General features: G+C 41.4%; 1 protein-coding gene across 4 annotated transcripts in view; it reads right to left on the bottom strand.

Moving 5' to 3' along the window:
* The window catches only part of LOC139750902 (uncharacterized), a 465,731-nt gene that overhangs the window by 415,936 nt on the left and 22,225 nt on the right, over positions 1-27,570 (bottom strand). For all 4 annotated transcript variants that reach the window (XM_071665783.1, XM_071665785.1, XM_071665781.1 and 1 more), the window contains exon 2: positions 17,483-17,698. In XM_071665783.1, the coding sequence (XP_071521884.1) occupies positions 17,483-17,677 (195 nt within the window). In that variant the 5' untranslated portion in view covers positions 17,678-17,698. The remainder of the gene's footprint in view (positions 1-17,482; positions 17,699-27,570) is intronic.

Here is a 27,570-nt window from a genome sequence, read left to right as displayed (position 1 = left end):
TAGCCCACGCCTCACAACCATACAACATTGTTGGAACCACTATTCCTTCAAACATACCCATTTTTGCTTTCCGAGATAATGTTCTCGACTTCCACACATTCTTCAAGGCTCCCAGGATTTTCGCCCCCTCCCCCACCCTATGATCCACTTCCGCTTCCATGGTTCCATCCGCTGCCAGATCCACTCCCAGATATCTAAAACACTTTACTTCCTCCAGTTTTTCTCCATTCAAACTTACCTCCCAACTGACTTGACCCTCAACCCTACTGTACCTAATTACCTTTTTTTTCATTCATTTCAAGCTAGAAGTTTCAGTTTTCTAAATTGTTTCTTACATTTCTCATATGTATATATATGTATGTGTGTGTGTGTGTATATGTGCGTATGTATGTGTATGTGTGTGTATGTGTATATGTATATATATATATGTATATTATCCCTGGGGATAGGGGTGAAAGAATACTTCCCACGTATTCCTCGCGTGTCGTAGAAAGCGACTAGAGGGGACGGGAGCGGGGGGCCAGAAATCATCCCCTCCTTGTATTAACTTTCTAAAATGGGAAACAGAAGAAGGAGTCACGCGGGGAGTGCTCATCCTCCTCGAAGGCTCAGAGTGGGGTGCCTAAATGTGTGTGGATGTAACCAAGATGTGAAAAAAGGAGAGATAGGTAGTATGTTTGAGGAAAGGAACCTGGATGTTTTGGCTCTGAGTGAAACGAAGCTCAAGGGTAAAGGGGAAGAGTGGTTTGGGAATGTCTGGGGAGTAAAGTCAGGGGTTAGTGAGAGGACAAGAGCAAGGGAAGGAGTAGCAATACTCCTGAAACAGGAGTTGTGGGAGTATGTGATAGAGTGTAAGAAAGTAAATTCTCGATTAATATGGGTAAAACTGAAAGTTGATGGAGAGAGGTGGGTGATTATTGGTGCATATGCACCTGGGCATGAGAAGAAAGATCAAGAGAGGCAAGTGTTTTGGGAGCAGCTGAATGAGTGTGTTAGTGGTTTTGATGCACGAGACCGGGTCATAGTGATGGGTGATTTGAATGCAAAGGTGAGTAATGTGGCAGTTGAGCGAATAATTGGTATACATGGGGTGTTCAGTGTTGTAAATGGAAATGGTGAAGAGCTTGTAGATTTATGTGCTGAAAAAGGACTGATGATTGGGAATACCTGGTTTAAAAAGCGAGATATACATAAGTATACTTATGTAAGTAGGAGAGATGGCCAGAGAAACGCGCGTTATTGGATTACGTGTTAACTGACAGGCGTGCGAAAGAGAGACTTTTGGATGTTAATGTGCTGAGAGGTGCAACTGGAGGGATGTCTGATCATTATCTTGTGGAGGCTAAGGTGAAGATTTGTATGGGTTTTCAGAAAAGAAGAGTGAATGTTGGGGTGAAGAGGGTGGTGAGAGTAAGTGAGCTTGAGAAGGAGACCTGTGTGAGGAAGTACCAGGAGAGACTGAGTACAGAATGGAAAAAGGTGAGAACAATGGAAGTAAGGGGAGTGGGGGAGGAATGGGATGTATTTAGGGAATCAGTGATGGATTGCACAAAAGATGCTTGTGGCATGAGAAGAGTGGGAGGTGGGTTGATTAGAAAGGGTAGTGAGTGGTGGGATAAAGAAGTAAGAGTATTAGTGAAAGAGAAGAGAGAGGCATTTGGACGATTTTTGCAGGGAAAAAATGCAATTGAGTGGGAGATGTATAAAAGAAAGAGACAGGAGGTCAAGAGAAAGGTGCAAGAGGTGAAAAAGAGGGCAAATGAGAGTTGGGGTGAGAGAGTATCATTAAATTTTAGGGAGAATAAAAAGATGTTCTGGAAGGAGGTAAATAAAGTGCGTAAGACAAGGGAGCAAATGGGAACTTCAGTGAAGGGCGCAAATGGGGAGGTGATAACAAGTAGTGGTGATGTGAGAAGGAGATGGCGTGAGTATTTTGAAGGTTTGTTGAATGTGTTTGATGATAGAGTGGCAGATATAGGGTGTTTTGGTCGAGGTGGTGTGCAAAGTGAGAGGGTTAGGGAAAATGATTTGGTAAACAGAGATGAGGTAGTGAAAGCTTTGCGGAAGATGAAAGCCGGCAAGGCAGCAGGTTTGGATGGTATTGCAGTGGAATTTATTAAAAAAGGGGGTGACTGTATTGTTGACTGGTTGGTAAGGTTATTTAATGTATGTATGACTCATGGTGAGGTGCCTGAGGATTGGCGGAATGCGTGCATAGTGCCATTGTACAAAGGCAAAGGGGATAAGAGTGAGTGCTCAAATTACAGAGGTATAAGTTTGTTGAGTATTCCTGGTAAATTATATGGGAGGGTATTGATTGAGAGGGTGAAGGCATGTACAGAGCATCAGACTGGGGAAGAGCAGTGTGGTTTCAGAAGTGGTAGAGGATGTGTGGATCAGGTGTTTGCTTTGAAGAATGTATGTGAGAAATCCTTAGAAAAGCAAATGGATTTGTATGTAGCATTTATGGATCTGGAGAAGGCATATGATAGAGTTGATAGAAATGCTCTGTGGAAGGTATTAAGAATATATGGTGTGGGAGGCAAGTTCTTAGAAGCAGTGAAAAGTTTTTATCGAGGATGTAAGGCATGTGTACGTGTAGGAAGAGAGGAAAGTGATTGGTTCTCAGTGAATGTAGGTTTGCGGCAGGGGTGTGTGATGTCTCCATGGTTGTTTAATTTGTTTATGGATGGGGTTGTTAGGGAGGTAAATGCAAGAGTTTTGGAAAGAGGGGCAAGTATGAAGTCTGTTGGGGATGAGAGAGCTTGGGAAGTGAGTCAGTTGTTGTTCGCTGATGATACAGCGCTGGTGGCTGATTCATGTGAGAAACTGCAGAAGCTGGTGACTGAGTTTGGAAAAGTGTGTGGAAGAAGAAAGTTAAGAGTAAATGTGAATAAGAGCAAGGTTATTAGGTACAGTAGGGTTGAGGGTCAAGTCAATTGGGAGGTGAGTTTGAATGGAGAAAAACTGGAGGAAGTGAAGTGTTTTAGATATCTGGGAGTGGATCTGGCAGCGGATGGAACCATGGAAGCGGAAGTGGATCATAGGGTGGGGGAGGGGGCAAAAATCCTGGGGGCCTTGAAGAATGTGTGGAAGTCGAGAACATTATCTCGGAAAGCAAAAATGGGTATGTTTGAAGGAATAGTGGTTCCAACAATGTAGTATGGTTGCGAGGCGTGGGCTATGGATAGAGTTGTGTGCAGGAGGATGGATGTGCTGGAAATGAGATGTTTGAGGACAATGTGTGGTGTGAGGTGGTTTGATCGAGTGAGTAACGTAAGGGTAAGAGAGATGTGTGGAAATAAAAAGAGCGTGGTTGAGAGAGCAGAAGAGGGTGTTTTGAAGTGGTTTGGGCACATGGAGAGGATGAGTGAGGAAAGATTGACCAAGAGGATATATGTGTCGGAGGTGGAGGGAACAAGGAGAAGAGGGAGACCAAATTGGAGGTGGAAAGATGGAGTGAAAAAGATTTTGTGTGATCAGGGCCTGAACATGCAGGAGGGTGAAAGGAGGGCAAGGAATAGAGTGAATTGGAGCGATGTGGTATACCGGGGTTGACGTGCTGTCAGTGGATTGAAGCAAGGCATGTGAAGCGTCTGGGGTAAACCATGGAAAGCTGTGTAGGTATGTATATTTGCGTGTGTGGACGTATGTATATACATGTGTATGGGGGGGGGTTGGGCTATTTCTTTCGTCTGTTTCCTTGCGCTACCTCGCAAACACGGGAGACAGCGACAAAGTATAATAATATATAAAAAAAAATATATACATACACATACATATGCACATATACACACACACACACACTCATATACATATATATACATATGAAAAATGTAAGAAACAATTTAGAAAACTGAAACTTCTAGACATATTCATATATACACATATACATGTTCATACTTGCTGCCTTCATCCATTTCTGTCGCCACCCCACCACACATGAAATACATCCCACCCCCCACGAGATATTGCTAGCAAAAGATATAAAAGGCCACATTCGTTCACACTCAGTCTCTAGCTGTCATGTGTAATGCACCGAAACCACAGCTCCCTTTCCACATCCAGGCCCTACAAAACTCTCCATGGTTTACCCCAGAGACTTCACAAATACTTTATAAATTCAAGTATACTCTGAGAAAAATGCCAGAAATAAACTGCATATACAACAGTGGTAACAGAGACAGTAGAAGGCTAATGGTGAAAGCTTAAAAAACTGCTGTACTGAATTACATTTTCATGTCAAGTTAAACTTTTTTTTTTTTTACCATACAACCCAGTCTTAGGTCAATCAGGCCTCCTGTTGTCTGTCTTTTTCATGTAAACTCAAGTAAACTCCTGCCAGTAAAAGACAAAGAAAGGCCATATATGCTCACATCCACTCTCTAGCTGTCATATGCAATTCAGCAACTTACACACGACAGACCTCTCCATGGTTTATACCAGATGCTTCATATGGCCTGGTTCTGTCCATCACATTGACCCTAGTACACCACACCTTTCTAAATAATCTTATCCCATGCACATCTTTTACCCTCCTGCATGTTCAGGCCCCAATCGCTCAAAATCTTTTCCACCAATCCTTACATCTCTAATATGGTCTCCCTGTTCTCCTTGCAACCTCCATTTCTGACACAAATATCCTCTTTGTCAACTTTTCCTCATTCACTCTCTCCATATGTCAAACCATTTCATCACACCCTCCTCTGCTCTCTCAACCACACATTATATTACCACACTTCTCTCCTACCCTTTCATTACTTAATCAAAACACCTCACACCACATATTGTTCTCAAATATTTCAGTTCCAACACATCCACCCTCCTCCACACAACTTTATCTTTAGCCCATGCTTCGCATCCATATAATATTGTTGGGACTACAATTCTTTCAAAGATACCCATTTTTGCCCTCTGAGATAATGTTCAATCTTTTCACACATTCTTCAGTACTCCCAGAACCTTTGCCCATTCCCCATCCTATACCTCACCTCCACTTCCACAGTTGCATTGGTCATCATGTCCATTCCCAGGTATGTAAAACACCTCAATTTCTCCAAATTTTCTCCATTCAAACTCACACCCTAACTAACCAGTCCCTTAACCTTGCTAAACCTAATAACCTTACTTTTGCATTTCACACACTCTTCTAAACTCAGTCACCGACTTCTGCAGTTTCTCACTAGAATCCACTGACAAAGAACAAAAGACTTATTTCTCAGGCCATCTCATCCTACACAAACTGCATGTTAATCCCTCTCTCCAACACTCTTGCTTTTACCTCCCTCACCACCCCATCCACAAACAAACTGAATGACGATAGAGTCATCACACACCCAGACCAACCTTCACTTGGAACCATTCATTCTCCTCTTTTCCTTCTTGTACACAAGCCATACACCCTTGATGGAAGTTTCTCACAGTTTCTAGAACCTTTCCTCCCACACCATATATTTTCAAGACCTTCCACATAGCATCTTCATCAACCCTCTAATAGCTCTTTTCCATGTTCATAAATATAAAATACAAATTCATTTGTTTTTCTTATCATTTATCACACATTCTTTAAAGCAAGCATCTGATCCATGCACAATGCTCCTTACAAATCTGATGCTCAGTAAATGACTTCATCCTCTCAATCAATACCCACCCACACAATTTACTAGATATACTGAACAAACTTATAGCTTTGTAGTCTGAATACTCACCTTTATCCCACATGCCTTTATACAATGGCCATATATGTGCATTCCACAAATCCTCACACACCTCACTAGGATCCATATATACAATAAAAAACCTTACAAACCAATAAAAAAAAACACAGAGAACCCCTTTCTAGAGATATTCAGTTGCAATACAAATCACTCCAGTCACCTTAACACGTCTAATCTTACACACGGCTTTCATCGCTTCTTCTCTCTTCACCAAACCATCTTATGTGACATTTTCATCACCTCTTATCTCTTCAACAAACCACTCTCCATAACCCCCTTACTTCGTATCCCACCCAACCAAAACACCCTATACCTAACACTCTGTTGTCAAATGCATTTCATAGTTCTTCAAAATACTCAGTGCATCTACTCCTCACTTCATCACAAGCTGTTATCAATCCCCATTTGCCCCTTTAATAAAGAATCCCTTTCTTTAGATATTCAGTTGCAATACAAATCACTCCAGTCACCTTGCCATGTATAATCTTACACAAGGCTTTCATCGCTTCTTCTCTCTTCACCAAAACATCTTACATAAGGTTTTCATCACCTCTTCTCTCTTCACCAAACCACTCTCCATAACCCCCTTACTTCATATCCCACCCAACCAAAACACCCTATATCAAACACTCTGTCATCAAACACATTTCATAGTCCTTCAAAATACTCAATGCATCTCCTCACTTCATCACTAGCTGTTATCAATCCCATTTCCCCCTTTACAAAAAAAATCCCTCTCTTAAGATACTTAGTTGCAATGCAAATCACTCCAGTCACCTTGCCACATCTAATCTTACACAAGGCTTTCATTGCTTCTTCTCTCTTCACCAAACCATCTTACATAAGGCTTTCATCACCTCTTCTCTCTTCACCAAACCACTTTCCATAACCCCCTTACTTCATATCCCACCCAACCAAAACACCCTATATCTGACACTCTGTCATCAAACACATTTCATAGTTCTTCAAAATACTAAATGCATCTCCTCTACACTTCATCACTAGCTGTTCTCACTTCCCCATCTGCCCCCTACACAAATACTCATTTTATCTCATTTATCACTACCTGTTATCACTTCCCCATTTGCCCCCTTGACTGACCCTTGACTGATGTTCCCATTTGCTCTCATCTTTCACATCTCATTTATCTCCTTCGAAGACAATGCATTCTCCCTATAGTTTACTAATACTTGCTCACCCCAACCTTCATTTGCCCTCTTTTTCAACCCTTCCACCTTCCTACCTTCTACCATTTTCTCTTATACATCTCTCAATCATTTGCACTCTATCCCTATAAGTAACACCCGGATGCCTCTCTTTTCTCTTTCACTGGCAATATTACTTCTTCATCCCACCACTCACTACCCTTTCCAATCTGAACTTCTCCCATCCTTCGCATGCCACAGGCATCTCTTGTACGTGACATCAGTGCCTCCCTAAATATCTCCCATTCCTCATCTGCTTCATTTACTCTCACCTTCTGCCATTCTATGTTCAATCTCTCCTGATATTTCTTCATGCAAGTCTTTTCCTACCTCACTTACTCTTACCACTCTCTTCTTACTGACAGTGTTTCCTCCTTTTTGAAAACCTCTGAAAATCTTCATCCTTGCCTCCACAAGATAGTCATCAAACATCCTACCAGCTGCCTCTCCTGGCAAAGGGAAAATGAGGCCATAATCTAAGCTATCTCGTTAATGCTATACACATATCTACCCTAGCCTGAGCCATTACCCATTTTATAGACCAACGCCTATTGGAGGATGGACAGCTGAATTGACCATGGACTGACTACTGCAACCACGATTCAAACCTATGTGCTCGATCATGGGCAGCCCATGAATGTGCCATGGTCAGGAACACTAAACGCTACATAACGGAGGTCCTCTTTTTAAACCAGTCCTTTTAGCAAAGAACTCCACAAACTCTTCACCATTTCCATTTATAATAATGAACACCCAATGAGCCCCAATTATACCCTCAACTGCCACATTACTCATCTTTGCATATAAATCACCCATCACTACTACCCAGTCACTTATATCAAAACTGCTGACACACTCACTCAGCTGTTCTCAAAATACTTACCTCTCATGATCTTCCTTGTCACGGTCACATGCACACACACTAATAATCACCTATCTTTTGCCATCTAGAATTTACTTCCTTATGCTATATCAAACACTCCCACAACTGCTTCAGTAGTATTAGTACTCCTTCGTAAGCACTTGCCCTCTCACTAACCTCTAATTTTACTCCTATGATATTTACAAAGCATTCTTCCACTTTATCACTGAGTTTTATTTCACTCAAAGCCAGAATATCCAGGTTTCTTTCCTCAAACATACTATCTACCTCTCATGTCTTCTCATCATGTTTACATCGGCATACATTTAGACACTCCAGCCTCAGCCTTCAAGGCTTCTTCTTCTGGCTCCTTCTTCTCTTCCTTCTTCAGAAATTGACCAGAAAAGGGGGTGTCCAGCCCTTCATCCCCACCCCCTTTAGTCACCTTTTATGAAACACTGTGAATATGGAGGTTGAATTCTTTCTCCCCACTCTTGGAGATAGGGAGAAAGAAACTACGTATCTTCTCCATGTTGTAGATGGCAAATAAGAAGGGTAGGAGCATGGGACTGGAAATCATCCTCTCCTGTATTTCTTTCCAATGGAGGAAAAGAGGAAAGAGCCAAATGAGAATCTTTTTTTCTCTAAGGCTCAGTCATTTGCTCTGGCTGCTAAAATACTTATGCGAGAAATAGCAAACAAGCATAAAGAAAAAAATATATAAGATTTTAGTCCCTGCTTGCTGTTTCCCATGGTAGCCAGATTGTGCAGAAACACACAAAGAAAGGCCTCATTCACTCACACCAATTCTCTTATGGTCAGGTTACTGCATCTATACCAAAACCCCTTGTCCACAACCAGGCCAAAGTGACCTTTCTCTAAGTTCCTCGGTTGCATCATGTGCTCTCGTTCAGTCCACTGACAGCATGTCACCCTCTGTATATGACATTGTTCCAATTCAATCTATCCCTTGCATGCTTTTCAGCCTCTTGCAAGTTTGGAACCTGATCAATCAAAACACTTTTCACTCCATCCTTCCATATGCAATTTGGTCTCACTCTTCTCCTTGTTCCCTACAAACATATATCCTCTTAGTTAACCTCTCCTCACTTGTTCTTTCCATATGTCCAAACCAGTTCAGCACACCAGCTTCAGCTCTTTCATCTACACTTTGAGTTACCACATCTCTCTTATCTTTTCATTACTTAATCAAATCACCTTAAACCACACACTGTCCTCAAATATTTCATGTCAAACAAATCTACCCTTCTCTGCACATCCTAATCTATAGCTTATGCCTCAAATCCATACAACAATGTTGGTCCTACTATATCTTAACATATCCATTTTTGCCCTCCCAAATAACAATCTCTCTTTCCACACATTCCCCAATGCTCCCACAACAATTGCCCCCTTACCCACTTCTCTCTGCCATGTCCACTCCCAGGAATTTAAAACGCTTCACTTTCTCAATTTTTCTCCAATCCAACTCACTCAAACTATCATGTTCCTCTACCCTGTTAAAACTAATAACCTTCTTTTAATATATATCTATTTACTCTCAACTTCCTCCCTGCACACTATCTCCCAAACTCAGACACCATCTTCTGCAGTTGCTCATTTGAATCTGCTACCAGTGCTGTATCATCAGTAAACAAATGACTCATTTCCCAAGCCCACTCACACCCTAAAGACTGCATACTTACCCACTCTCCAAGACCCTTGATTTTACTTCCCTTACCACCCCATCCATAAATTATTCAAAATTTCATGGTGATATTACACACCCCTGCCACAAACCAATCTTCCTACTCACTTTACTCTCTTCCTCTTTGCACTCACACCTTACACTCTTGAAACAATCTTCTCAATGCTTCTAACAGCTTTCCTCCCACATAATTTATGTGAGACCTTCCAAAAGGTATCTGTATCAACCTTATCATACGATTTCTCTTGGTACATAAATGCCAAATACAAATCCTTCTATTTCTCTAAGTATTTCTCAAACACAACCTTTAAAGCAATCACCTGATCCACACATCCTATACCACTCAAAATTGCATTGTTCTTCTCCAATATGATGCTCTGTACATTCCTTCACCCCCTCACTCACCACTTCCCCATAAAACGTACAAGGTAAACTAAAAAACTTATAGCTCTGAAGTTTGGACACTCATCTTTGTCCCCCTTGCATTTATACAGTGGAATTATACATTCGTGCTGCAGATCCTCAGGTATCTCATCATAATCCATGCATTCACTGAAAATTCAAACTAACCAATCAACAACACAGTCACACCCGTTTTTAGGAAATTCAAGTGCAACACCACCCACTCCAGCTGCCTTGCCACATATCATCCTATGCTAGGCTTTCACTACCCCTTTTCTTTACCAAATCACTTTCCATGACTCTCTCCCTTTGCATACCTCCCTGACCCAAACAACATATATTTGTCATAATACTGTCAAGCACATTCAGCAATCCTTCAAAATATTCACTACATCTCCCCCTCACCTTATCAGTACCTGTTACCATTTCCCTATTTGCCCCTCCAATAATGTTCCACTAATGTTCCCATTTATTCTCATTATTTTTCACACCATTAACCTCCCTCCAAAATATCTTTTTCTCCCTGAAGTTTACTGATACTTAATCCAATACTCTTTTGCCCTGTTGTTCAACACCTGCACCTTCCTCTTGACCTCCTGCTCCTTTATCTTGTACATCTCTGTCATCTGCACTCCTTCCCCATAACTACTGCCCACCTCCCACCTTCCTGATTTGACACACTTCTCTGGCATATGCCAGCACTGCTTCCCTAATCATCTTCCATTCCTTATCCACTCCCCTTGCTTCACTTGCTCTCAGCTTCTGCCTTTCTACACCCGGTATCTCCTGGTATTTTTTTTTTACACGTTTCCGTCTTTTTCAAGCTCACTCACTTTCACCACCCTCTTCTCTCACATAATTTCCCTTTCTCTGAAAACTTTTATAAATCTTATTCCTTGCCTATCTATCTATCTGCCTTATCCCTGGGGATAGGGGATTAAGAATACTTCCCACGTATTCCCTGCGTGTCGTAGAAGGCGACTAAAAGGGGAGGGAGCGGGGGGCTGGAAATCCTCCCCTCTCGTTTTTTTTTTTTTTAATTTTCCAAAAGAAGGAACAGAGGGGGCCAGGTGAGGATATTCCAAAAAAGGCCCAGTCCTCTGTTCTTAACGCTACCTCGCTAACGCGGGAAATGGCGAATAGTTTAAAAGAAAGAAAGAAATGTCTGATGCCTATTCCCTTTGGAAACTCCCTTAATGGAGTGACCACAATAAAAGAGTCTCCGTAAGTGATGAACTTCAGTGTCACTTTTTAGCCTTTAGCGCCTCACGCTTAATATGCCACTGGCAGAGGGCAACTCTAGTGCAGTGTTTTCAGAGGCTCCTAACAACTACTTCTACCTAATGCTCCCACCTAATGTTCCTACCTAATACTTCTACCTAATGTTCATACCCACTATTTCTATCTATTGCTCCTATCATTTTGTCAAAAGGTTGAGCTAGCACATAATGTTCACTGTAGGAAAAAATCTAGTCATGAAGAATGAATTGTGTGAGTTTAGTATTGTCAAGTGTTTCATGTAACAAAGATAGCATGTTTTTGGACAAAATGTTAGCAGTCCACATGTGGGTGAGGCAAAAAGAAAAGAGAGCTCCTGGGTCAGAGAAATGCAACTTGACAACGACTGAAGTACTGGCTCACTATGCAGCTATCACTAACACTCCTGATACCTAGGTAGGTAGTACAGGTACACTACCGATTTTCCGGCAACTGATGGTTCGGCACTTCCTTTAGTTGGGACAAAATTACGTGAGGGAACTTGAAATTACCACGGCCACCAGACTAGTTTAATGGGTGGCCACAGGTGGCATTGTGTGTAGGGCACTCTTATTTACATTCTTTACACTGAATGTGTTGGTGGTGATATCACAATTCTGTGAGATTCTTAGCTAATTTTGCTTAAATTTAATCCTAGCTATGGCTTTTAAGACATATGAGAGTGTCAGTCGTGTGTTAAACGTAAACACTGAATGTGTTGGTGGTGATACCACAATTCTGTGAGATTCTTAGCTAATTTTATTTAAATTTAATCCTAGCTGTGGCTTTTAAGACATATGAGAGTGTCAGTCATGTGTTAAACGTAAATACAGTCCATATTGATCTAAGATAAAGTAGTACTGTTGAAAGAAATGGACCGTGGTGTTTCGGTGCGTAAGCTGTGTGACAACTACAGTATTGATTCATCAACTGTTTATGATATAAAGAAGCAAAGGGAGAAAATACTGAAATTCTATGCAGACAGCAATTCCAAGAAGCAAATGAAGATTAGAAAAACTATGAAAGATGGTAAGAGTACTAAGAACAATCGAGTGATGATGCAATGGTTTTGACTGCATTGACGTGATGAAGTGGACTTGTCAGGTAGCATGATAATGGACCAGGCTAAGTTGTTCCATAAAGAATTTAAATTACAACATGAGCATGACTATAGTGAAAAATGGCTTTAAAGATTTGAGAAGCATCATGGAATTTCCATGAATAAAAAGTGCAGAGAAAACTGGTCTGCAAACCACGAAGAAGCTGCTGAGCAAGTGGACGAATTTGCAAACCTCACAGCTGATGAGCACCTCAGTCCTGAGCAGGTGTATAATAAATTTCATTTATTCATTTAGTTTACATTTAATATTTGTTTAATTTAAATTTCTAGCAGTACATGGTATACTTTAGACACATGGGAGATGTATAATTAGTGGGTTAGAAGTGTGTTGATGAATTATTATTACAACCACAGTTGGTCTGGCAAAATGGTTAATTTAGCAAGGCTTTGGAACCAAGGGTGCCAGAAAATCGGTGGTGTACCTGTACCAGTAATATACTTCCCTGGTCAGTGGCTGCCTATCAACTACTAAGTCATCCTTGACTCCACCAGGTAATGTTAAGATAATTCACCAGCTGCCTCTCTAAACAGTCACATCCAAGAGTCATTCTTTTGCACCCCAAGCAATTTGTTTGCAGTCCAATAATGCCCTCTTACCATACTTCCTGCTCACCTCTTTCTGAACCAGGTATTCCCAATCACCGGTCCTTTTTGAACACACCACTCCACAAGCTGCCCACCACTCTTATTCACAATATTGGGTCTCTGATGCCCCCTAATTATACCCTCAACTACCACATTACCAACTTTCACATTTAATGACCAATCACTAATAAACAATTTTGCATAAAAACTGCTAACACTCTCTCAGATGCTTTCAAAGCACATGCTTTTCATCATGTTTCTTCTCTTACCCAGGTGCATAAGCTCTAATAAGCAACCATCTTTTGGTAACCACTTTCATTTTACAAACATCAATCTGAAGGTGTCACTTCCTTACACATTTTCACAAATTTTGAAAAATCCAGCTTCAACAGTAATGTTACCCCTTCCTAAAGTTTTCACACCAAACCCTACCTTTACTTTTCAGCTTTATTTCACTCAGAGCCAGAATATCCAGGTTCCTTTATTAAAAAATCTTATGTCTCTCTCCTTTCCTCTCAGCATGGTCACACCTACATAAATTTAGAAACATAAGCCTGAGCCTTAAAGGAAGATAAGAACTCCTCACTTGGCTCATTCCTTTCTTCCTTCTTTTATATACAGAAATAAAAGAAGAGGGGTTCCAGTCTCCAACTCTCGCCCCTCTTAACTGCCTTCTATGACACATTTGGAATACAGAGGTAGAATTCTATCTCCCCTTTCATGGGGATGGTATGAACAAAAATACAATTAGACACCATAACCAGCAACACAAACTTTTTATTTTATTTCTTATACTTTATCACTGTCTCCCGCATTAGTGAGGTAGCGCAAGGAAACAGACGAAAGAACGGCCCAACCCACCCACATACACATGTATATATATACACGTCCTTACACACACACATATACATACCTATACATCTATACATCTTCCCCTCTCTTTTTTTTTAATTTTCCAAAAGAAAGAACAGAGAAGGGGGCCAGGTGAAGATATTCCTTTAAAGGCCCAGTCCTCTGTTCTTAACGCTACCTCGCTAACACGGGAAATGGCGAATAGTTTGAAAGAAAACAAAACATATACATACATACACAGACATATACATATATACGAATGCACATAATTCATACTTGTTGCCTTTGTTCATTCCCGTCTCCACTACACCACATTTAAAATAGCATCCCCCCTCTCCCCACGAGGTAGCACTAGGAAAGGACAAAAGGCCACATTTGTTTACACTCAGTCTCTAGCTGTCGCGTGAAATTCACCAATACGACAGCTCCCTTTCCACATCCAGGCCCCACACAATATTCCATGGTTTACCCCACACGCTTCACATGCTCTGGTTCAATCCACTGACAGCATGTCGACCCCAGTATACCACATCGTTCCAATTCACTCTATTCCTTGCCCGCCTTTCACCCTCCTACATGTTCAGGCCCCAATTGCTCAAAATCTTTTTCACTCCATCCTTCCACCTCCAATTTGGTCTCCAACTTCTCCTCGTTCCCTCCACCTCTGACACATATATCCTCTTTGTCAATCTTTCCTCACTCATTCTCTCCATGTGACCAAAACACCCTATTCTGCTTTCTCAACCACACTCCTTTTATTACCACACATCTCTCTTACCCTTTCATTTCTTACTCAATCAAACCAACTCACACCACATATTGTCCTCAAACATCTCATTTCCAACACATCCACTCCCCTCCACACAACTCTATCTATAGCCCATGCCTCGCAACCATATAACATTGTTGGAACCACTATACCTTCAAACATACCCATTTTTGCTTTCAGAGATAATATTCTAACCTTCCGCACATTTTTCAATGCTCCCAGAACTTTAGCACCCTCCCCCACCTTGTGATTCACTTTCACTTCCATAGTTCAATCCGCTGCCAAATCCACTCCCAGATATCTCAAACACTTCACTTCCTCCAGTTTTTCTCCATTCAAACTCAACTCCCAAATGACTTGTCCCTCAACCCAACTGTACCTAATATTAAACCTTGCTCTTATTCACATTTACTCTCAGCTTTCTTCTTTCACACACTCCACCAAACTCAGTCACCAGCTTCTGCAGTTTCTGTATCATCAGCGAACAACAACTGACTCACTTCCCAAGCCCTCTCATCCACAACAGACTGCATACTTGCCCCTTTCTCCAAAACTCTTGCATTCACCTCCCTAACAACCCCATCCATAAACAAATCAAACAACCATGGAGACATCACGCACCCCTGCCGCAAACCTACATTCACTGAAAACCAATCACTTTCTTCTCTTCCTACTCATACACATGCCTTACATCCTCGATAAAAAATTTTCACTGCTTCTAGCAACTTGCCTCCCACACCATATATTCTTAGTAAATTCCACAAATCATCTCTATCAACTCTATCAATGCCTTCTCCAGATCCATAAATGCTACATACAAATCCATTTGCTTTTCTAAGTATTTCTCACAAACATTCTTCAAAGCAAACACCTGATCCACACATCCTTTACCACTTCTGAAACCACACTGCTCTTCCCCAATCTGATGCTCTGTACATGCTTTCACCCTCTCAATCAATACCCTCCCATATAATTTCCCAGGAATACTCAAAAAACTTATACCTCTGTAATTTGACCACTCACCTTTATCCCCTTTGCCTTTGTACAATAGCACTATGCATGCATTCCGCCAATCCTCAGGCACCTCACCATGAGTTATACATACGCTAAATATCCTTACCAACCAGTCAATAATGCAGTCATACCCTTTTTTAATAAATTCCACTGCAATAACATCAAAATCCAAGCATACTCTTGAATATCCTAATTTACCATCTGCCATGAGGCCAGTGTCTCAGAGTCATGAATTACCTGTGCTAGCGCCTTCAGAAACATGACACTAAGTGACGAAGAGTCTAGTGATAAGAAAGTAGGTGAACTAGAAGACAATATAAGTCCAACATTCAAAGTAAGCTGTTCTTCAAGTAAACCACATTTGCCGAGTCAAGATCTTAATGATCTCATCCGCAATTCAAATTTGTCTTAGCAGCAAGCTAAACTTTTGGGTTCCAGACTGAAGGGCTGGAATCTTCTCCAAAATGAGACTAAAGATTGTTTTTATTGTGATTGCAATGTCTTTTTCAAATAATTTTTCTCCCTTGAAGATGGTCTGGTGTTTTGCAATGATGTTCATTCTGTCATTGAGGCACCTGGGCCACAAATATAACACAGATGAGTAGCACTTGTTTACTGACTCATCAAAAGCAAGCTTGAAAGTGGTTCTACTCCACAATGAAAAGAAGTTTCCCTCCATTCCTCTGGCTCACATCGCCAACATGAAGGAATCGTACAATAACACAGAGCTTCTTTTGGAAAAAATTAAGTATGGGGACTTTAAGTGGAAAGTATGTGGTGACCTAAAGGTTGTAGCAATTTCATTCAAATGTGACTTGGTTACATGAAGTTCTGTTGTTTCCACTATGAGAAGGACAGACAGGGCAAGAAAAATCATTATGCAAAGAAATTGTGGACAAAATGAACATCACTGACTCCAATGGAGAAGAATGTTGTCAAACCTCCCCTTGTTGATACTTAACAAATTTATCTCCCTCCTTTCTACATTATGCTCAGGTTGATGAAGAACTTCGTCAAAGGTATGGATAAAACTGGCCATTGATTCACATATCTGAGGAATAAATTCCCCAAAATCAGTGATGCAAAAAATCAAGGAGGGTATTCTTGTAGAACCACATATCAGGAAACTGCTTCAAGATGAAAAGTTCAATGAATATCTAAATAAATTTGAAAAAACAACATGGCTGTCATTCAAGGGAGTTTGCAAAGATTTTTGGGGGAATCACAGATTACAAAATCAATGTGATGTAAAAAATCAATCAACTTCATATACAGCTCTGAGGTGCAATATGGGTCTAAAAATTTCCTTTTTGGATTCGCACTTACATTTTTCCCAGAAAATCTTAGGGCAGTCAGAGATATCTCTAAGCATGGTGAAAGATTTCACCAGGACATTTTGGACATGGAAAAGCGGTACCAAGGAAAGTGAAGCTCCTCCATGTTGGCAGATTACTGCTGGCCACTAGGGATGGATGTTCCTGAGGCCAAATATAGCTGAAAATCGTACACTTCTACATTTTAGGAGTAAGTTTTTCAAGTGTAATACTACCCTTATTTATGAATAATACACATTTATTGTAAAATTTAATTGTTCTGTCAGTTAAAAAAACCATGCCTGATAGAAAATTTTTTAAAACATTTGAATTCAGCATAAAAAGTACCATAACGTCCATCTATTTTCAGTTTGTGAGACAAAAAAGTAAAATTTTGTTGACCAATGTAATGAGACCTAAGTCGAGATTTGATGAAACCACAATCGTTGGAGGATATTCTGCATGAGTCACTCTACTAAATGGCTAGAAAATTGTTAGAAGATTTAGATGAAATGTTCATAATATTCTGAGAGTCATTTTTCATCCTTCAATGTCATTGGGAACTCAAGGAAAACAGCAATGAAACTGCACAAAAGACTTGGTCCTGAACAATATCTTTTCAAATGATAACTGATAAACAAAATAAAATCATAAAACATTAAGAAACAATATTTCTACCTTCTCAATATAAGGGTTTTGAAGGACTTTACAGAAATATACATGAGCATCTTCTAGGTTTCCATGTGCAAAATATCTGATAGCTTCATTATAAGATTTTGTTGCCTCAGCCTCAAGGGCTTCTCGAGTAGGTCCAACATCCTCCTCTTCACTGCTCCCTACCGACCAGTCATTCAGGGCTGCAATACGGGTCATTCTCCTCAAGCTTTGTTTCACCTGTGAGGAGAAAAAAGATATTAAGCCCATCCTGTATAGCCATGAGGAGTAGAAGTCTTTAAACATATAACTACTAACATATGTACAGACTCAAAAACAATTTAACATTGACATACATAGCATGCAGAGATGAAGGCACTGGCTAGCTATGAAAAATAAAAGGGAGGGGGGGAGAGGGAAAACAGAAAACTGGCATGAAGATGATAGCATTAACATAGTCAAGATGACATAAACTATTTTGAACACATGAATGTTTTGATACACACAGTAAGTGTCAGAACAACTACATTACAGAATGACTTTTTGCTCACTATTCTTCTTAAAGGAGCCTCTGACAGTTAATACATACTAGAAATATCAACGCATTATATAAACTGAAATACAGTACTTTGCAGTTGAATGTAGAGCAGTAATAATGAAATCTTTAACCATGTTCTCCAAAAGAAACAAGAGTACAGCAAGTAACAATTATGAAATTTGTTCATCTCCCTGGTGTGATATGTAGGTAAGGATGACCTTTGATGGAATGCTGGAGCACTCATCAATATACATCAGCAATTACTGCTACATTATTGTAAGTGAGATTGTGGCCGAGAATCAAAACATTCTTGGAAAGGATAAATGGAGAAACAGAAGGTTGTAGAGATGGTGGCAAAAGGGATGGCAAGAATGGTGGCACAACTGGTTATGGAGGTGGCAGCAGTGGCAGAGGTGGCTGAACTGGTGATGTAAGAGATGACGGAGTGGTTGTGACAAAGGGGATGCCTACAGAAGTGGTAGGTGGAGATGGTGGTAATGGTGGTTGCAAAGGAGGTGGTGATGATGGAAAGGTGTTGGTAGAGGTGGTGGCAAAGTAACAATAATTATGGTAGAAGGGATGGCAAAAAAGGTGGGAGGTTGCTGCAGAGGGGATGGCAAAGGTGATGAAAAAAGAGGTTGTACAGGTGGTGGTAGGGGTGGTTGTAAAGGGGGTGGCAGATATAGTGCATGGGAAAGAGAAGCAGCCAGTCTCCTCAAAAGAGAGACAAGAAGTTTGTCCCGGATGGGGCATATAAAAGTAATACCAAAGAAAGGGGTTCTTACAGAGTACTCTTTTTTAAAAAACAACAGCATTAAAAGCCTAGTCTTGGCATGAAACCTGTGAAAGAATAGTGAAAATAACATTCTTATAACTTCTGAGACAAGAATCTTCAAGGAAGGTAAAAAAAAATGATTTCCACACCAAATGGCATTGTCTTTTAAGTAGAACACTGAACATTATTTAGACCTTAGCCCAAAAGACCTTGGGAAGGAGATAAATCTGATTCCAGTGATTCCATTCCAAGAGTGAAGCATCTGTTGCAATGGGTACCTGGCTCAGGCTAGGGAATATACAGTGGTGAGAGTAAGGGAGCTTGGGAAGGAGACTTGTGCATGGAAGTACCAAGAGAGACTGAGAGCAGAATGGAAAAACGGTGAGAGCAAAGGACGTACGGGGAGTGGGGGAGGAATGGGATGTATTCCGGGAAGAAGTGATGGATTGCGCAAAAGATGCTTGTGGCATGAGAAGCGTGGGAGGTGGGCAGATTAGAAAGGGTAGTGAGTGGTGGGATGAAGTAACATTACTAGTGAAAGAGAAAAAAGAGACATTTGGACGACATTTGCAAGGAAATAGTGCAAATGACTGAGAGATGTATAAAAGAAAGAGGCAGGAGGTCAAGAGAAAGGTGCAAGAGGTGAAAAAGAAGGCAAATAAGAGTTGGGGAGAAAAAAAAGATGTTTTGAAAGGAGATAAAGTGTGTAAGACAAGAGAACAAATGGGAACACTGAAAGAGGCTAATGGGGAGCTAATAACGAGTAGTGGTGATGTGAGAAGGAGATGGAGTGAGTATTTTGAAGGTTTGTTGAATGTGTTAGATGAGAGAGTGGCAGATATACAGTGTTTTGGTCGAAGTGGTATGTGAAGTGAGAGGGTTAGGGAGAATGATTTGGTGAACAGAGAAGCGGTAGTGAATGCTTTGCCATAGATGAAAGCCGGCAAGGCGGTGGGTTTCGATGGTATTACAGTGGAATTTATTAAAAAAGGGGGTGACTGTGTTGTTGACTGGTTGGTAAGGATATTCAATGTATGTATGGCTTATGGTGAGGTGCCTGAGGATTGGCAGAATGCATGCATAGTGACACTGTACAAAGGCAAAGGGAATTAAGGTGAGTGTTCAAATTACAGAGGTATAAGTTTGTTGAGTATTCCTAGGAAATTATATGGGAGGGTATTGATTGAGAGGGTGAAGGCATTTACAGAGCATCAAACTGGGGAAGAGCAGTATGGTTTCAGTAGTAGTAGAGGATGTGTGGATCAGGTGTTTGCTTTGAATAATGTATGTGAGAAATACTTACAAAAGCAAATGGATTTGTATGTAGCATTTATGGATCTGGAGGAGGCATATGATGGAGTCGACAGAGATTCTCCGTGGAAGGAATTAAGAATATATGGTGTGGGAGGCAAGTTGCTAGAGGCAGTAAAAAGTTTCTATCGAGGCTGTAAGGCATGTGCACGAGTAGGAAGAGAGGAAAGTGATTGGTTCTCAGTGAATATTGGTTTGCACCAGGGGTTCGTGATGTCTCCATGGCTGTTTAATTTGTTTATGGATGGGGTTGTTAGGGTGGTGAATGCAAGAGTTTTGGAGAGAGGGGCAAATATTCAGTCTGTTGTGGATGAGAGGGCATGGGAAATTGAGTCAGTCATTCTTTGCGGATGATACAGCGGTGATGGCTGATTCGGGTGAGAAACTGCAGAAGCTGGTGACTGAGTTTGGTAAAGTGTGTGAAAGAAGAAAGCTGAGAGTAAATGTGAATAATATCAGGGTTATTAGGTATAGTAGGGTTGAAGGACAAGTCAACTGGGAGGTAAGTTTGAATGGAGAAAAACTGGAGGAAGTGATGTGTTTTAGATATCTGAGAGTGAATTTAGCAGAGGAAGGAACCATGGAAGCATAAGTGAGTCACAGGGTAGGGGAGGGGGTGAAGGTTCTGGGAGCATTGAAAAATGTGTGGAAGGCGAGAACATTATCTCAGAATAATAGTGGTTCCAACAATGTTATATGGTTGCGAGGCATGGGCTATGGATAGAGTTGTGCGCAGGAGGGTGGATGTGTTGGGAATGAGATGTTTGAGGACAATGTGTGGTGTGAGGTGGTTTGATCGAGTAATTAATGAAAGGGTAAGAGAAATGTGTGGTAATAAAAAGAATGTGGTTGATAGAGCAGACGAGGGTGCTTTGAAATGGTTTGATCAAATGGAGAGAATGAGTGAGGAAAGATTAACCAAGAGGATATATGTGTCAGAGGTGGAGAGAACGAGAATTGGGAGACCAAATTGGAGGTGGAAGGATGGAGTGAAAAAGATTTTGAGCGATCGGGGCCTGAACATGCAGGAGGGTGAAAGGTGTGCAAGAAATAGAGTGAATTGGAACAATGTGGTATACCAGGGTCGACATGCTGTCAATGGATTGAACCAGGACATGTGAAGCGCTATGGAAAGTTTTGTGGGGCCTGGATGTGGAAAGGGAGCTGTGGTTTCAGTGCATTATACATGACAGTTAGAGACTGAGTGTGAACGAATGTGGCCTTTGTTGTCTTTTCCTAGTGCTACCTCGCGTGCATGCGGGGGGCGAAGGGGGTTGTCATTTCAGGTGTAGCGGGGTGGCAACGGGAATGAATAAAGGCAGCAAGTATGAATTATGTACATGTGTATATATGTATATGTCTGTGTATGTATATGTATGTATACGTTGAAATCTATAGGCATGTATATGTACGTGTGGACGTGTATGTATATACAGGTGTATGTGGGTGGGTTGGGCAATTCTTTCATCTGTTTCCTTGTACTACCTCACTAATGTGGGAGACAGCGACAAAGTATAACAAAAATATAATAATATACATATATCCCTGGGGATAAGGGAGAAAGAATACTTCCCACGCATTCCCCACGTGTCGTAGAAGGCGACTAAAGGGGACAGGAGCGGTGGGCTAGAAACCCCACCTTCCTTGAATTTTAACTTTCTAATTGGGGAAACAGAAGAAGGAGTCACACAGGGAGTGTTCATCCTCCTTCAAGGCTAAGATTGGTGTGTCTAAATGTGTGTGGATGTAACCAAGATGAGAAAAAAGGAGAGATAGGTATTATGTTTGAGGAAAGGAACCTGGATGTTTTGGCTCTGAGTGAAACAAAGCTTTAGGGTAAAAGGGAAGAGTGGTTTGGGAATCTTTTGGGAGTAAAGTCAGGGGTTGGTGAGAGGACAAGAGCGAAGGAAGGAGTAGCACTACTCCTAAAACAGAAGTTGTGGAAGTATGTGATAAAGTGTAAAAGTAAATTGTAGATTGATATGGGTAAAACTGAAAGTGGATGGCGAGACATGGGTGATTATTAGTGCCTATGCACCTGGGCATGAGAAGAAAGATCATGAGAGGCAAGTGTTTTGGAAACAACTGAGTGAGTGTATAAGCAATTTTGATGCACAAGACCGGGATATAAAGATGGGTGATTTGAGTGCAAAGATGAGTAATGTGGAACTTGAGGGGATAATTGGTGTACATGGGGTGTTCAGTGTTGCAAATGGAAATGGTGAAGAGCTTGTAGATTTGTGTGCTGAAAAAGGACTGGTGATTGGGAATAACTGGTATAAAAAGAGATATGATTTGGTAAACAGAGAAGAAGTAGTAAAAGCTTTGCGGAAGATGAAAGCCGGCAAGGCAGCGGGTTTGGATGGTATTGCAGTGGAATTTATTAAAAAAGGGGGTGACTGTATTGTTCACTGGTTGGTAAGGTTATCTAATGTATGTATGATTCATGGTGAGGTGCCTGAGGATTGGCGGAATGCTTGCATAGTGCCATTGTACAAAGGCAAAGGGGATACGAGTGAGTGTTCAAATTACAGAGGTATAAGTTTGTTGAGTATCCCTCGTAAATTATATGGGAGGGTATTGATTGAGAGGGTGAAAGCATGTACAGAACATCAGATTGGGGAAGAGCAGTGTGGTTTCAGAAGTGGTAAAGGATGTGTGGATCAGGTGTTTGCTTTGAAGAATGTATGTGAGAAATACTTAGAAAAGCACATGGATTTGTATGTAGCATTTATGGATCTGGAGAAGGCTTATGATAGAGTTGATAGAGATGCTCTGTGGAAGGTATTAAGAATATATGGTGTGAGAGGCAAGTTGTTAGAAGCAGTGATAAGTTTTTATCGATGATGTAAGGTATGTGTACGTGTAGGAAGAGAGGAAAGTGATTGGTTCTCAGTGAATGTAGGTTTGCGGCAGGGGTGTGTGATCTCTCCATGGTTGTTTAATTTGTTTATGGATGGGGTTGTTAGGGAGGTGAATGCAAGAGTTTTGGAAAGAGGGGCAAGTATGCAGTCTGTTGTGGATGAGAAAGCTTGGGAAGTGAGTCAGTTGCTGTTCGCTGATGATACAGCGCTGGTGGCTGATTCGGGTGAGAAACTGCAGAAGCTGGTGACTGAGTTTGGTAAAGTGTGTGAAAGAAGAAAGTTAAGAGTAAATGTGAATAAGGGCAAGGTTATTAGGTACAGTAGGGTTGAGGGTCAAGTCAATTGGGAGGTAAGTTTGAATGGAGAAAAACTGGAGGAAGTAAAGTGTTTCAGATATCTGGGAGTGGATTTGGCAGCAGATGGAACCATGGAAGCGGAAGTGGATCATAGGGTGGGGGAGGGGGTGAAAATTTCTGAGAGCCTTAAAGAATGTTTGGAAGTCGAGAACATTATCTAGGAAAGCAAAAATGGGTATGTTTGAAGGAAAAGTGGTCCCAACAATGTTGTATGGCTGCGAGGCATGGGCTATGGATAGAGTTGTGCGCAGGAGGGTGGATGTGCTGGAAATGAGATGTTTGAGGACAATATGTGGTGTGAGGTGGTTTGATCGAGTAGGTAATGTAAGGGTGAGAGAGATGTGTGGAAATAAAGAGTGTGGTTGAGAGAGCAGAAGAGGGTGCTTTGAAATGGTTTGGTCACATGGAGAAAATGAGTAAGGAAAGATTGACCGAGAGGATATATGTGTCAGAGGTGGAGGGACCGAGGAGAAGTGGGAGACCAAATTGGAGGGGGAAAGATGGAGTGAAAAAGATTTTGAGTGATCGGGGCCTGAACATGCAGGATGGTGAAAGGTGTGCAAGGAATAGAGTGAATTGGAACGATGTGGTATACAGGGGTCGACGTGCTGTCAATGGATTGAACCAGAGCATGGGAAGCATCTGGGGTAAACCATGGAAAGTTCTGTGGGGCCTGGATGTGGAAAGGGAGCTGTGGTTTTGGTGCATTATTGCGTGACAGCTAGAGACTGAGTGTGAACGAATGGGGCCTTTGTTGTCTTTCCTAGCACTACCTCGCACACATAAGGGGGGAGGGGGTTGTTATTCCATGTGTGGCGAGGTGGCGATGGGAATGAATAAAGGCAGACAGTATGAATTACGTACATGTGTATATATGTATATGTCTGTGTGTGTATATATGTGTACATTGAGATGTATAGGTATGTATATTTGCGTGTGTGGATGTGTATGTATATACCTGTGTATGTGGGTGGGTTGGGCCATTCTTTCTTCTGTTTCCTTGCGCTGCCTCGCTAACGCGGGAGACAGCGACAAAGCAAAATAAATAAAAAAAAGATATACATAAGTATACATATGTAAGTAGGAGAGATGGCCAGAGAGCGTTATCAGATTACCTGTTAATTGATCAGCGCGTGAAAGAGAGACATTTGGATGTTTCTGTACTGTGAGGTGCAACTGTAGGGATGTCTGATCATTATCTTGTAGAGGCGAAGGTGAAGATTTGTAGAGGTTTTCAGAAATAAAGAGAAAATGTTGGGGTGAAGAGAGTGGGACAGAAAGTGAGCTTGGGAATGAGACTTGTGTGAGAAAGTCCCAGGAGAGACTGAGTGCAGAATGGAAAAAGGTGAGAGCAAAGTACGTAAGGGGAGTGAGGGAGGAATGGGATGTATTTACTTAAGCAGTGATGGCTTGCGCAAAAGATGCTTGTGGCATGAAAAGGGTGATTAGGCAGATTAGAAAGGGTAGTGAGTGGTAGGATGAAGAAGTAAGATTATTAGTGAAAGAGAAGAGAGAGGCATTTGGACGATTTTTCCAAGGAAATAGTGGAAATGACTGGGATATGTATAAAAGAAAGAGGTAGGAGGTCAAGAGAAAGGTGCGAGAGGTGGTAAAGAGGGCAAATGAGAGTTGGGGTGAGAGAGTATCATTAAATATTTGGGAGAACAAAAAGAGGTTTTGGAAGAAAGTAAATAAAGTGCTTAAAACAAGAGAACAAATGGGAACATCGGTGAAGGAGGCTAATGGGGAGATAATAACAAGTAGTGGTGATGTTAGGAGATGGAGTGAGTATTTTGAAGGTTTGTTGAATGTGTTAGATGATAGAGTGGCAGACAGAGGGTGTTTTGGTCGAGGTGGTGCGCGAAGTGAGAGGGTCAGGGAGAATGGTTTGGTAAAAAGAGAAGAGGTACTGAAAGCTTTGCAGAAGATGAAAGCAAACAAGGCAGCTGGTTTGGATAGTATTGCAGTTGATTTTCTTAAAAAAGGGGTGGGGGGGTGACTGTTTTGTTGACTGGTTGGTGAGGATATTCAATGTATGTATGGCTCATGGTGAAGTGCCTGAGGATTGGCGAAATGCATGTATTGTGCCATTGTACAAAGGCAAAGGATATAAAGGTGAGTGTTCAAATTACAGAGGTATAAGTTTGTTGAGTATTCCTGGGAAATCATATTGGAGGGCACTGATTGAGAGGATGAAGGCATGTACAGAGCATCAGATTGGGGAAGAGCAGTGTGGTTTCAGAAGTGGGAGAGGATGTGTGGATCAGGTGTTTGCTTTGAGGAATGTCTGTGAGAAATACTTAGAAAAGCAAATGGATTAGTATGTAGCATTTATGGATCTGGAGAAGGCATGTGATAGAGTTGAAAGAGATGCTCTGTGGAATTTACTAAGAATATATGGTGTGGGAGGCAAGTTGCTAAAAGCAGTGAAAAGTTTTTATCAAGGGTGTAAGGCATGTGTTCGAGTAGGTAAAGAGGAAAGTGATTGGTTCTCAGTGAATGTAGGTTTGCGGCAGGGGTGCATGATGTCTCCAAGGTTGTTTAATTTGTTTATGGATGGGGTTGTTACGGAGGTGAAAGCAAGAGTTTTGGAGACAGTGGCAAGTATGCAGTATGTTGTGGACGAAAGAGCTAGGGAAGTGAGGCAGTTGTTGTTCACTGATTATACAGCGCTGGTGGCTGATTTGGGTGAGAAACTACAGAAACTGGTGACTGAGTTTGGTTAAGTGTGAGAAAGAAGAAAGCTGAGAGTAAATGTGAATAAGAGCAAGGTTATATTAGGTACAGTAGGGTTGAGGGACAAGTCAATTGGGAGGTAAGTTTGAATGGAGAAAAACTGGAAGAAGTGAAGTGTTTTAGATATCTGGGAGTGGATTTGGCAGCAGATGGAACCATGGAAGTGGATGTGAGTCACAGGGTGGGGGAGGGGGCGAAAGTTCTGGGAGCGTTGAAAAATGTGTGGAAGGCAAGAACATTATCTCAGAAAGCAAAAGTGGGTATGCTTGAAGGAATAGTGGTTCCAACAATGTTATATGACTGCGAGGCATGGGGTATAGATAGAGTTGTGCGGAGAAGGGTGGATGTGTTGGAAATGAGATGTTTGAGGACAATATGTGGTGTGAGGTGGTTTGATTGAGTGAGTAATGAAAGGGTAAGAGAGATGAGTGGTTATAAAAAGAGTGTGGTTGAGAGAGAGAAGAAGAGGGTTTTGAAATGGTTTGGTCACATGGAGAGAATGGGTGAGGAAAGATTGACAAAGAGGATATATGTGTCAGAGGTGGGGGGAACGAGGAGAAGTGGAAGACAAAATTGGAGGTGGAAAGATGGAGTGAAAAAGATTTCAAGCGATCAGGGCCTGAACATGCAGGAGGGTGAAAGGCATGCAAGGAATAGAGTGAATTGGAACAATATGGTATACCGGGGTCGACATGCTGTCAAGGGATTGAACCAGGGCATGTGACACGTCTGGAGTAAACCATGGAAAGTTGTGTGGGGCCTGGATGTGGTTTCGGTGCACTATACACGACAGCTAGAGACTGAGTGTGAACGAATGTGGCCTTTGTTGTCTCTTCCTAGCACTATCTTGCATCCATGTGGGGTGAGGGGGTTGTCTTTATATGTGTGGCGGGATGGCGACAGGAATGAATAAAGGCAGCAAGTATGAATTATGTACATGTGTATATATGCATGTGTGTGTGTATATATATAAATGTATACATTGAAATGTATAGGTATGTATATGTGCGCGTGTGGACATGTATGAATATACATGTGTATGTGGGCGGGATGTTCCATTCTTTCGTCTGTTTCCTTGCGCTACCTCACTAACACGGGAGACAGCAATGAGTATGATAAATAAATAAATAAATATATACATTTATAAAACATTTTTATCGAGGATGTAAGGCATGTGTACGTGCAGGAAGAGAGGAGAGTGATTGGTTCTCAGTGAATGTAGGTTTGCGGCAGGGGTGTGTGATGTCTCCATGGTTGTTTAATTTGTTTATGGATGGGGCTGTCAGGGAGGTAAATGCAAGAGTTTTGGAAAGAGGGGCAAGTATGAAGTCTGTTGGGGATGAGAGAGCTTGGGAAGTGAGTCAGTTGTTGCTCGCTGATGATACAGCGCTGGTGGCTGATTCATGTGAGAAACTGCAGAAGCTGGTGACTGAGTTTGGTAAAGTGTGTGAAAGAAGAAAGTTAAGAGTAAATGTGAATAAGAGCAAGGTTATTAGGTACAGTAGGGTTGAGGGTCAAGTCAATTGGGAGGT

The sequence above is a fragment of the Panulirus ornatus genome, chromosome 10 (assembly GCF_036320965.1).
Source record: "Panulirus ornatus isolate Po-2019 chromosome 10, ASM3632096v1, whole genome shotgun sequence".
In the NCBI taxonomy this organism is placed as follows: Eukaryota; Metazoa; Arthropoda; class Malacostraca; order Decapoda; family Palinuridae; genus Panulirus; species Panulirus ornatus.
The sequence above is the reverse complement of the archived record's forward strand: the minus strand, read 5'-3'. Positions and strand labels throughout refer to the sequence as shown.